We start from the raw sequence: 12,929 nt of genomic DNA on the forward strand, positions 1-12,929 counted from the left end.
AACTCTGAGAGCCTCTAAAAAAGAGATCAATACTGTAGAGGCTCTCCAAGAGGCTTGGGAACTGACAGAGGGGGTCTCACCTCTTCTTGCTGGGGTGAGGTAATTTGTAATCTCTCGTTCTGAGACATTGCCCTGAGCCAGGCACAGTGGGAAGACCTCAGCCCCCAGAGGTGGGGACCTCACTCGCATTCCACTCCTGCCACCCTGGCTGCATGGTCCTGAGCAGACGACTTCCAGCTCCCAGACCCTTGCCTAGACGGTGGGGAATTGAGGTTGATTGATTGCTGAGCCGCTGTGTCGTCATTTCAAGATTTACGTTGCATTGTAGCTAATACCTTCTCTTATTGAGTCCACCTTTGTTTCAGAAACAGTTTTTACTTCAGTAAAGCTTAAATACAGCTATAGTTGTCAACTGAAAGATTTTAATTGGCTTCAAAGCTATCTGCTGGTAGGAGAGAAACTGAAAACAGTAACTGAATTAAACATGATATGCATATTTAGGGAGGGGAGAAATGTACTCATCAGAAGTGCAATTAAAGTGAAATACGTTTTTCCCTCTAAGTAGCTGATTTCTCTCCTAATAAATCTGCAGGGGGGAAAATGCTGCTTTATTCCTGAAGCTGCTTTCCCTTTTCCCAAAAGTATCGCAGAATCACCTGTGCTTTGGTACGTCTGTAGCCAGGGCTCAGATATAAAGCCAAGTCTGTCTAAGACTGAGGTCACTTAGTAATTGCTTCTGCAGATATTAAGATCGTCAGTTCCTAAGCTCTCCCGAAGCCACCTTCCCTGCTCCTCTTACAGAACTTGCGTACACGCACGCACATGCGCGCACACACACGTACACCACCTCCAGTGTGCTCACATGCTCTCTCACCCATGTCTCTCTGACTCCTTCTCCTGAAGTTCCCAGCCCCGGGGAAGTGAACACTCTGGGCTAGGAAAATGAGAAGATAGTAAAAGAGGAAATTGAGGCAGAATTGCATTTACTGACCTTTTCCTGCTTGGGGTTTTCCCTCCTGGTTATCACACCCATCCAAACAGCTGGAGAATTCTGTTTTTTATATACACAGAGTCCAGGTCCCCCAGCAAGGCCTTGTTCCCTCAGAAGAACAGACACAGAGGCTAGGAAAGGGGATGACCAAGAAGTGCTCTGGGGTGTAGGTCATTGGACTGACCTGTCTTACTGGGGTCATGGCGTCTGTCTTTTTGCTGTGATGTAACAGGTGTATTGATCCCTCCAACTTGTATCCTTAATAAGTAGAAAATATGCTACAAAGTATAGTTGGGAGGGGTTCAACAGTATGTAAGCTGTGATTCCTTCCTGTGTGAACCTGATGGGGGCAGGCAACACAGGATATCTTTAAGCGGTTGTAATTGAGGCGACTGATGAGGAGCAGGGCTGTAATTAAGCAGTGACATGCTCTGGAAGTGTGGGAAAGAGAAGCTTCTGAGAAAAGGTGGCATCTGAACAGCATCTGGAAGGACTGATAGGACTTGGACAAACATAGGCCTGAGAGTTCAGGGGAAGAGAAGGCATACTCATTTCCTCTTGCTACTCTGAGAGAGTCCCACAAACTTGAAGGCTTATGACAACATACATCTACTATCTTAGAGTTTTCAAGGCCAGAAATGTACAGAGGCTCTCACTGGACTAATATCAAGATGTTGGCAGGACTGCCGGCCTTCTGGAGGCTCTAGCTTTGTTTTCCGGCGTCCAGGGTCTTCCTGCACTCCTTGGCTCCTGGTTTCTTCCTCCATCTGCAAAGCCACCCGTGGCCAGGAGAGGCTTTCGCACGCTGCATGACTCTGCCTCGACACTCCCACACCCTTCCTTCACTTTTAAGGGTGTTTATGATTATGCTGGGCCCCCTGGATAATTGGGGATCATTTCCCCATCTCCAGATCCTTCCTTTATCACATCTATGAAGTCCCTTTTCCCACGAAAGGTAACATATTTGATTCTGAAAATGAGGATGTGGACCTCTTCGGGGGTATTACTATTTTCCCCTCACACAGGGTATATCCGTTGTGTTATATTGCTGTAGAATAAATGGCCTCAAAACTTAGTGGCTTCCAACAGTAAGTATTTAGGTCCTCACAGTCTCTCAGGGCCCCGGAGTTTGGGAGCAGCTTAGTTGGGCGGTTCTGACTCAGGGTTTTGCTGTCAAGTTGGCAGCCAGGGCCTCTTCATCTGAAGGCTGGGTGTACCCAGAGGACCCACTTTCTGTTTGCTTATGTGGCTGCTGCTGGAAGGCCTCACTTCTTCTCCATACGGGCCCCCCTGTAGGGCTGCTGGAGTTCCTCACTACATGGCGGACTGTGTCCTCGGAGCAGATGACCGAGGAGAGGGTGAGCGTGTGTGTGCACGGAGGATGCTGCAGTGCGTCTTATGACCGAATGTCAGGAAGCATGCCCGTCACTTCTGTATTCTCCCGGGAGCAGTAATTAAGTCCGTCCCACACTCATAGGGAGGGGGATTGAGCTGTACCTCTCGAAGAGCAGAGCATCGAAGACTTTGTGGACATACTTTTAAGCCTCCGTGGGGACAGTGCACAGAGGCTGGAGGAGGGGTGGCAGATGTCCAGGGAGCCCATTACTAGACTGGGATGTGAAGGTGGTGTATCTGGGGAAGGGAAGTAGGAGAAGAGTCTGGAAATTTAGATGACACGCGGGAAATAGAAGACAGTGTGTGTCAAGGTTGGTCTTTAAGGGTCTTTTTGCACCAGGACAGATACCCAGTTGATTTGAAGGACAGAGTATTTGTTCATCATATTTAAGTATGTTAACTTTATAAATACAGATTTATTTGTGAACTCTATGCCGTGCTTAAGGGCCATTTATTACAATTATATGAAAGCGTCCTATAGTAGCTCCTGTTATATTTGATATTGAGAACCCCCTTGAAGAGAGTTCTGGCTTACGTAGACCAGCGCTGAGCTTTGCCATTTCCTGTTTTTCTTTGATCTCATACGAGCTTTCTATACTGACGCTAATGGGGAGAGGATATTCTAAATCCCATTGCACCCACCACTCAGCTTCGACCGTTACCAGCCCTTTGCCATGCTTGCCACCTGTCTCTTGTGGAGTTTCCATTTCCAGATCAGAAATGGGCTTCAGTCCCAGAAGAAACACCAGTAGCTATTGTTTCCAGAGCAGATGATTTCTCATCTTAAATTTGTTTCGGCAATTAACTTTAAAAAAAAAAAAAAAGTTAATTGTTACTGGAGGTTGAATCCTGCTCAGTTCGTCTACGGGGTGAGGAGATGAGCCACTTACCTTTAGCCTTGTCTGACTGCACAGGATCACTGACCTGGGTGATGAGATCTCCACAGCTTCCACCCCCTAGGGGCTGGGCCTCAGTTTCCCTCATTTTAAAAATGAGAGATTTTAAATTAGGTGCTCATAGCTCTAAACATCTAGAATTTGGAAACATTTCCTGTTTCCAAGTGCAAACATGAAATGAGCAATTATTAAATTACCCAAGGCTCTGTTTAATTGTGGCATAACTTTATTTTGGAGAGAAGCTTTCAAAGATTTGGCTGCTGCTCTAGGCGTCATTATAGGGCCATTGCATTTGTCCTTGGCTGCAGTCCTAAAGTTAAGTGATGACTTCACTGGGGAAGAGAAACATGCCATAGAGACCAGTTCTCCCATACTCCATACTTCTTTGGAGGGAGATCATGTGAAAGGAGACCGTCTTTTGGAAACTCTGCTTCTGGCGTGGAGGCTGGAATTATGCCTACCACATCTATTTTTGAGCATCACCCTAAGCACCACAGGAGACAAATTCAGGAGCACCACCACATGTGGTGTGGCCAGAGGCTTGTTGTTCTAACGGAACATGCCTGGCCAGCAGGGTGTGACCTCTAGGGGACTACAGAATCAGACGGCAGCAATATGCAAAGTGTCTCTCACCCCTCGGTGATGGCTTTGGTACCACATCCTTTCTCTACTGTAGCCTTTGGGAATGGGAACTTAGCTGCTGCTGACTACCCAGTCGGCAACTCCCTCCCGTAGTTCCCCTGGCCCCCGCGTGATCGTCAGACTTCAGGAAAACAGAAAATGGCTCGATGTCAGGAAAGGCATCATTGTCTAGCTTTTAGGCACCGGTGAATTAGTGGAGGATTTTGATTGAGCAAAGGAGTGTGGAAATGGTAGCCTCCCTAGCCTGGGGCCCTGCTGGGCCAACTCTGAGTGCTGTGTGTCCCTCCAGCTGGAGCCCCGCACTTCCAAAAGGCTCCCTAAGTTCTTGGGCCTCTCCGGGCATTTCCTTTGGTCCCAGAGCCCTGGAAGGGCTGAGGATTCAGTGCCTGAACTCTGGGCAACCCCAGATTCCATAACTGGTGGCGTCGACCGGGGCATGCAGCGTCTTTCAGATGTTCCAACTTTTCTCCTTTTCTTCTCTCCCTTGTCCCCAAATACATCTTCTGTTCCAGTAAGTACTCCAAACAGAAATAAACCAATCTGATGTCGTTATGAGCCTATGAGTCAACCTCAAAACAAATGATCATTTTTTACTGCTGTGGTAAAAACTGGGAACAAAAGTGGGCTTGTGGGGCAGAGCGGGAGGAAGGGCGGGTGGGATTCCCAGCCTTCTGACCGGCGGCCTCAAACCTGACATGGCCTGATCTTTGTTTTCACAGCCCAGCCCGTTCTGTATTGGTGTGCCCGAAACATGTCTTTCTGGAGCAGCATTTCATTTAACTTGGCCGTCCTGATGAACCTGCTTGTGGCGTTTTTCTACCCATTTAAAGGAGTCCGAGGAGGTACCCACATTTTTAATTTCAAGAAAACTATGAGAAGCAGCAGGAAGCTTGTGACTTGCATCTTCAGTATGGTCCCTGGAAGTGTCGGTGCAATATTATGGGATCTCACTCACCCAGTTCAGACAAGTTGAGATTGTAGCTTTCACCACAGACTCAGTTTTCAATCTCACTTAGAAGAATGTAAATGGTGTGTCCACATTTATCTGCCAGGAAAGAAAGAGAAGCTGTACACTCTGAAATCTGTAAGCGATCTCAGTCAGCCTCCTTGTTATATACATATTGGGAGACTTTGTCTCAGAGAAACTGAGAGATGGAGCCAAACTTTCACAGCTAGGTGGGGGGGGGGGGGGGCCTAACCCTAGAACATAGATATTTTGATGCCCAGTCCAGTTAGATTATTTTCCCCATACCATACTTACAGAATTAATTTCAGAGTGGAGAATTTTTAAGACATGTCTGGAATTTTTTTTTTTTTCTTTTTTTTTGGCAAGGGGCTTAGGGAGGCAGGGCTTCAATGACTGAAGACTGCAGCTCCTTGGATATTTAGTCTATAAAGAGCCACGTGCCACTACTCATGCAATAAAATGTGATGTCCATGGTCTTTGTGGATATCTGCCCCCCACCCCCACCACTGTCTCCTTCCAGCCACCTGCCGTGTGTGCTCTGCACATCTTGCCGAGAACAGGCAGACAGTCCAGGTGGGGCTTCTCTGTGTCTGCAGTTCTTCCATTTGCTGGACAGCATTCTGGAGCCGTGCACGCCTGTGGGGACCTGGGGGCCAACAGAAGCCCCGCCACTGTCACACATCCACGGCCCCTTTTCTGACACCCTGGACTGGCTTTTGGGAGGTCTTCTCTGCTGCATTTTTCATCAGCTGTTTGGCAGATCATCTCACATACATAGGTCACAACCTGCCAGTAGCCACCTTGTGTGAAAGAATGGAATGAAGAGCCCAAAAGGAAGACACCAAAACAGCGCAGGAGTTCCAGGCTTAGCTCTGGAGCCTGGTAATGTAGAGGTGTATATGTAATGAGACAGCTTGTCTAGACTTAAAGTCTACTTAAGGTCCATTTTGAAAGCAATGGCTTGTTCCTTGATGCTCAGGTATCCAACACACCCATTCGAGCAGTTAGCTTTTCTGTTTGGCCTTCGGTTACACTGAAAGCATCATTGGAGTGATTTTTTTTTTCCCCCAAAAGTGACACCTAAACGCAAGTCTGGGGGTATTTTCCCTCTTAATGTCATGTTAGGAATAAGTGCCTCTGTGTGAAGAGATTGTGCAGGTCCACAGTACTGCAAGGCTGACATCAAGGGGGCATGTGCCCAGCCAGACTGCTGGTCGGCAGAGATGCGAGCATGAAGTGGCCCGTTGGAGCGACAGAGCCCAGCCCTCTTTTCCATCTCAGGGATGTCCTCATGCTCATCAGAACCCATTCTTCAGCCATTACTTTGGATGCATTTTGCTTTATCCCCCATTTCTTTAGAAATATTTAAAATCAGTTTTACCACATGCTTTGGCCATTTTCTTCACTGGTCATTTGTGGCCACGTTGAGGGCCATGTCTGAGGAGAGGTGGTTGACAGCTCCTCTCCCCTGCAGCGGTCAGCCTCGTCTGCTGGAATACGACACTCACAACATCCAGACTGGGCCTGGCTTTGCCACTCACTCCCCACATGACTCTAGGCAGGCAACTTCAATTAGTTTTTCTTAGTTACTCTGTTAAAAGGCACTTGAGCCCATAGTTGTAAAACCTGGATGTCGGTTTGGAAATCCCTAAAATAGTGGTTGACCCAGTCAGGATCTCTGGGACATCCTGTCTCTGGCCCATACAAGTTCAAGACCCACTGATGAGAGGAGTGCGAAAGGTCCTTCCAACTCTACAGTGTGGGGTTCTCAATGTGGCATCAACTCTGGGTTCCTGTTCTGGCAGTGTGGGCTGTGGTACTTCATGTGTACAGACTAAATGGAAAGTATCATTAGCTCTTCCAGGAGGGAAGAGGATTAATCTGACCTCAGGAAGCCTTTCCCATTACACAGTGACTGAGCTCACCTCAAACACATCAGTTCATTCTCAGAGGGATTTACTTTTCCTCTTGTAAGACATGCCGGGACCATCTTCTGTACTCACTACTAACCATCTTCAGGAGGAGGGTTGTATTAGGCCAGCCTTGAAATAAGATCTGGTTGGTTACCTGAGAGTATTTCTTTGACATCAGTATTTGTTCATGTTGAGCTCTAAAACCAGGATTTCCGAAATGTCCCCATGTAATGTCCCCTTCTTATGGGTGCGAATGTAGCTTTGTGGCATCGTAGGCCTGTGCCTGCCCACGATACCGGTGGGTGGCCTTAAAAGCTCCTTTTCAAAAGAACCATTTTCCCCCGTTATTCAAGAACTGATGAGTCACACAGCCTTTGAAAACATGAAGCCTGGGGCACATTCAGATTTTTTACTGAATTTTTGAGCCTGCTATGATTAAAGCACATAGAGTACTCCTTTTAAAACATTGTCATTTTTGAAATTTTCCAATATACAAGTAATAAGAAGTTAACACACTGCCCTGTATCTATTAGCCCAGCTTTAACAACTACCAACGTTTTGTCAGTCTTGTTTCATCTATTCTCCTACTGTATTTTCTGAAAGATTTTAAATAAGTCTAGACATCTTGTTGTTTTTCCCATAAATATTTCAGTGTGCATTTCTAACTTCTAAGAATATTTCAAAATATGTATAATTACCATAACATTATCATATGTAACAGAACTAACAGCAAATCATGAAATAGCTTGTCCATATTCATGTTTCTCCAATTGTCTTAAAGATGTCTTTCTATAATTGGTTTTTTAAAAATCTAGCATTATTTTTTTAACACTGCTTTTATAGTGGGGAGACAACAGGCTTTTATTTCAGCCCCTTCAGGATTTGGGTATGTCCACTCTACTGGTCCCATTTATTATACTGAGATCTCGAGGCAGTTTACAATGGCGATTAAACACTTAAGAAAATGAAAAGCAAGACACAGACTGGGAGAAAATACTTACAAAACGTATCTGACAAAAGGCTTATATCCTGAATACAAAAGAACTCTTGAAATTCAATAATAAAAAAAAAAAAACTCAATTAGAACAGCGGGCAAAAGATGTGATCAGACAGTTCACAAGAGAATGGCCGATAAGCACAGAAAAAGATACGCAACATCAGTCGTTAATCAGAGAAATGCGAATGCAAGCTAGGATGGCATACCGCGAGAAACCTACAAGAATGGCTAAAATTGAAAATGCTGAAAAAAGAGATAAAAATGAGCAAGTAATAAAAAGAAAATACCAACCATACCAAATATTGGTGACGACGTGGAGCACGTGGGACTCCCGCATGCAACTGAACGGCAGAGTCACTGTGGAAGTGTGGTTGTGTCACAGCGATTAAACATACACTTAGGATCCAGAAATCTTATTTCCATGTATTTATCCATGGCAAAGAAAGACATAGACCCATTCCAAGATTCGTCCTTGAATGTTCCCAGTAACAATATTTATAATAACTGCAAACTGGGAACAACCCGCATACCCATTAATTGTTGAGTGGATAAGTAAATTGTGGTCTATCTGTATTATGGAATCTTACTCAGTAATAGAAAGGACAATATTAATACGCAAAATAACCTGACTGAATCTTAAAAACTTGCTAAGTGAAAGAATTAAAAAAGACTGCTTCCTAATCTGATTATCTTTCCGTTTTTATGAAATTCTAGAAAGTGCAAAGCTCTAGTGATAGAAAGGAAACCAGTGGTTGCCCTGGGGGTGGAGATGGGCAAGGCAGCAATGGCAAAGAGCACAGGAAACCTTTTAGGGGAACAAAAATGTTTGTATCTTGATTGTGTTGGCAGTCGCATGTGGTAATATGGCTCTATATACTGCCAAAATTCATCACATTATAAGCTGAACATCAGTGGATTTTCTGTGGGGTTTTTTTTTAAATTGGTGATTAAGGACCATCCACTTCAGGGGCATACACAGTCCAGCCATTTGCAGTGTCACCTTAGGCCCGATAGGTAATCCAAAACCCGGTTTCCTCCAGAGGAAAATGAAGATAATCATATGCTGTTGGGAAGATCACATAAATGATAATCAACATAAAAGGCTTAATAGGCTATCTCACCACTCTTAAATGCACGAGAAGTGACATAAGCCTCAATATCCACGTCTTCCCAGAGTTCTGAAAAGCTTCTGCCTCTCTGTGCCCGTTTCTAATCAGGTTTTCTTTTGAAGGATATCAAAAGGGAAGAGGTAAGTGGTTGGGAGTGGGGCAACAGTTTCCAGAGAAAAAGTGTCTCCGCGGCATGAGCAGAATGAACTAGGACAGCCAGCAGGCTCGGGGAAGAGCTGGGACTCGCAAGGGGGTCTCTTTCCTGGGTGGGGCTTCGATCCCAGCAGTGCTGGAGAAGTGAAACTCCTTTATGTAAGTGGCCTTCATCGTGGAGTGCTGCTTGTTTACATCTGAAGGAGACTCAAGATGTGACAGCATTTGAAATAGGGTTTTATTTTTTTTTAATGAGCGTTTTACAGAACTATATTTTTAGCCGTGTTGGCTCATGTTATATAACTAAGCCGTCTCGTGGGACACTCTAAATAGAACTTGAAATAGCAAGAGATGACAAAAACTGGTATAAGCTCTTTGACTACAAGGATAATCTAATTGTAGGATGATGTTAATGATACGGAAGTTGCCTTCCTCCTTCCCTTGGAGAAGTCTGATTCAGGCAGGGGACCTGCAATTTTCCTTTGCATACTTTTAATAGAAATTAGAAGTTGAGGCTTCCAGTCTGCTTTCCCGAAAAGTGAAATGTGATACGGAGATGAGTTTTATTGATTGAACAGATTCATTTGACCAGCGCCTGCGGGGTGCTGAGTGCTTCCCTTGGGGAATTTGGTTGGGAGGAATACACCTGCGAGGGGGGCAGTTAGGATAGGGGTGGAGGGGAGAGAAAGACAGGTGAACTGACCACCAGAAAATAGTGTTCTGTAGGGGTGACTGGAGTGGGTATGGAGAACCCAGAGAGGGAGGGGCGCCTGGCACAGTTTCCTGAAAAGGAAGGGGGTTGGGGAGGTTTGGGGCAAGTTGACATCTCAGCTAAAACCTAGGATGAAGAGGAAAGGGGAAAGAATTTCCCAGGTAGGAGGAACATGGGTCAGGGCTTGGAGGTGAGAAAACATGGATGTGTGTTGTTCCATCTGGGGCACAGAACTGGAGGTGAGAGTTTGGACAGTAGGGCCAGTTGGAGGATTGCAGAAAGTGTCTTTTGGTCCATCACCTCTTACTTGGTGAAAGCACTGATCTTTGAGAGCCCTGCCTTGTCTTTGCAGGAACCCTGGAGCCACACTGGTCCGGACTACTGTGGACAGCCATGCTCATCTCTCTGGCCATTGTCATTGCCCTCCCCAAGCCCCATGGCATCCGGGCCTTAATCGCTTCCACAATTCTCCGGTTGATATTTTCGGTTGGATTACAACCCACGTTGTTTCTTCTGGGAGCTTTCAATGTAAGTATGAGTAACTTCATAGCCGCATTCTTGCTGACATGCAAACAGGAATGCCTTCCGTTCTGGTTCCTGGGATCTTGGCCTGGGCTTGCAGTGCAGCCAAAGACTGTTCAGGTCAGGTGTTAGAAAAGCAGAAGCAAGAGCTGTGCGGGTGGATGTCTCCCTCTCAACCTTCTCACGGTACAGTGAACCTCTTAATCTATTACCCGGGCATCCACGGTCTCCTTTTTAGGGAATATCCCTCCCAGGAGTAAGGCAGGAAGAGGGAGAGCAATGGAGATATAAATTAGTTTTCCCAGTCAGGTCAGAGGTTTGGTGGGACAGGAGATTTTAGCTGAATGGTCAGATTCTGATGGTATAAGTCAAATGGTCAGATATTAATACAGCACACCCACTTCTGGTGGGGACCGCACAGAGCCAGGAGAAGAGGCAGGAGGACTTGTTCAGACAGAAGAGGAGCAGGTAGAGAGGTAAAGAGAGAATCAGGGTTATTTCAAAGTCAGTGGGGACATTTGGAAGTTCTCTTCCACGGTAGTTGAAGGTTAGACGCCACCTGCACGTGTAGGGAGAAATATGAGGAAATACAGATAGCCAATGCAGGACCATAGATATGAGAGGTGTCCTGGTGAAAGGAAGCAAAAGGTTTGGACATGGGAGGGAGTCTGGAGATCAAAACCTGCTTTCCGCCCCAAGCATATCAGGAAGCTGAGGTTACTTTACAGAAATACAAATCCTGTTGCAAAATCAGGTTAATAGAGTAATTCATTGCAGCAATAAATGTCCTCAAATGGGTATGCAGATGGCAAAGACAGCAAGGACACTGGGAGAGGAGGGACCACTTCAAGCTGACAAGCTCCAGGGGAAGAGGCTGGGGTTCAGCTCTGCCTTGAAGAATGGCCAGGACCAGGCCAGAAAACAGGTTTGGGAAGAGCATTCTCCTGTCGGCCCCACAGGCCAGAGCACTGGGGAAGGCCCAGGACACTCTCAAGAGACAGCCAGCAGTAGTGTTCCCCTCCGCTGTGGTTCAGGGAGGGACACGCAGGACCTGCTCCCGGCACAGGTCACCAGGGCACCGTGTGGTAGGGAAGTGTTTCCAAAGACTGACTGCTCCATGTTGATAAGTCTTAGTTAGGTGAGAAAGAGGTTCATTGGTCAAATCCATGAGGGAGAGGCTGGGTTAAACAAAATTAAAGGGTTTATACTGTAGGATTTCTGAGAGACTTTAACATGTGTGATAAGGGTTATGAATCTCCAAGAAAGGGAAACCACGCATCTCTGTTTCCTAAACTTACTTACTTGCCCACATTTTAAGTATCACTTGGAATTAGTGTTGTAGAATACAGGTTGGAAAACTATTCCCAGTAGTGGGAAATGACTTAAGTTTTTTTGAGCAAAGAAATAGCATATACAAAGAAGTATTCTTGGGAAAATACCCTCATGTAGTGGCATGTTATGTGGATTCAAGTGGGAAGGACCAGAGGCAGGAGGACCATTCTGGACACCCCCAGCAGAGCTTTTGACTAGGTGTGACAATCCTAGGTCTTGGTCATAATGTGGAAGGAAGAAGGAAGGTACAGATGTCAGAGCTGCGAAGCTTAGGGTCATGTGTTGTGGGACTGGAGTCAGAGCCTCACCTTCAAAGCCTTTTCTCCAGGTCAAGAAGGTAGTATTGTCTTGATGGGGTGATGAAGGAGGCCACCCCAACTCCAAATTTTCAGTCACAGGTGACTAGGAAAAGAATAATGCCACTAACTAAAGTGGAGTCATGCAGAAACCTAATATTCAAGGTGAAAATGCACTTAAATTGTTGATTGACTAGGCTTGAGATGACAGGGCAAACCATTCATGTTAGCTGTAGCATTTGGAAACATATGACCGGGGTGACAAAGACTGATCAGTGTTACATAGGGAAAGTAGGTATCCTTCACTGGTGTAGGTATCATTAAGAAGGAAACACAGAATAAACAAAAAAAACAAAAGGGAAAACTCAGTATTTCAGAGATTGTAGTCTTATGGGCTTTTCTTTTTTTTTTTTTTTTTCTGGTTTCTCTGGGCTTTAATCATTTCACAGTCATCTCTTCTTTAACATAAATCTTTTGGGGGAACGACTCAAATTAGGCAATTACCACTTACAGTAACATCTGGGTCGGGAGAGCCGAAATAACTGTAATAAATAACCAGAATGAGAAAAGGGGAACACTCACATGGAGCCTACAGGAGATGAGAGCAAGAGTCATTGCGGACGGAGAAGGAGCAGTGGATATGCAAGGGCTGGGGAAGGACAGGGTGGTGTCCTGGCACCCAGGGGCCGCCAGAGTGCTGGGGGGAGGGGGGTGGCCCGCCGAGCTGTCTTGTTGCAAGAGCTGGGATTAGGTGCTCAGGGTTGACACTGCCGCCTGCGCCCCGGCTCAGTCCCTTGCAGACTGGAGGGGAGCGGCTACGTGGGGGAGGTGGGGCCAGAAGCCAGATGCTAGACTCATTAAGCAGGGTCGGTAGGAGGTGGGGACGCCGGGCCAAGACCGTGAATACACATGTGCTACTGAAGCAATGTGAATCGAGGGCAGAAGTCGTGTCAAGGGGAAGAGTGGCTTCAAGTAAAGCGAACTGCTCGGATGAGACATGGGGG

The 12,929-nt window shown here is 46.1% G+C and overlaps 1 protein-coding gene across 9 annotated transcripts in view; it reads left to right on the forward strand.

Annotated features, from left to right (window-relative positions):
• ITPR1 (inositol 1,4,5-trisphosphate receptor type 1) overlaps window positions 1–12,929 on the forward strand; it is a 327,143-nt gene that overhangs the window by 273,457 nt on the left and 40,757 nt on the right. For all 9 annotated transcript variants that reach the window (XM_013054016.2, XM_004738411.3, XM_004738412.3 and 6 more), the window contains 2 exons: window positions 4,644–4,766; window positions 10,128–10,303. In XM_013054016.2, coding sequence (XP_012909470.1) covers window positions 4,644–4,766; window positions 10,128–10,303 — 299 coding nt within the window. The remainder of the gene's footprint in view (window positions 1–4,643; window positions 4,767–10,127; window positions 10,304–12,929) is intronic.

This window comes from Mustela putorius, unplaced genomic scaffold, assembly GCF_011764305.1.
Source record: "Mustela putorius furo isolate JIRA1106 unplaced genomic scaffold, ASM1176430v1.1 tig00003850_pilon_pilon_pilon, whole genome shotgun sequence".
Lineage (NCBI taxonomy): Eukaryota > Metazoa > Chordata > Mammalia > Carnivora > Mustelidae > Mustela > Mustela putorius.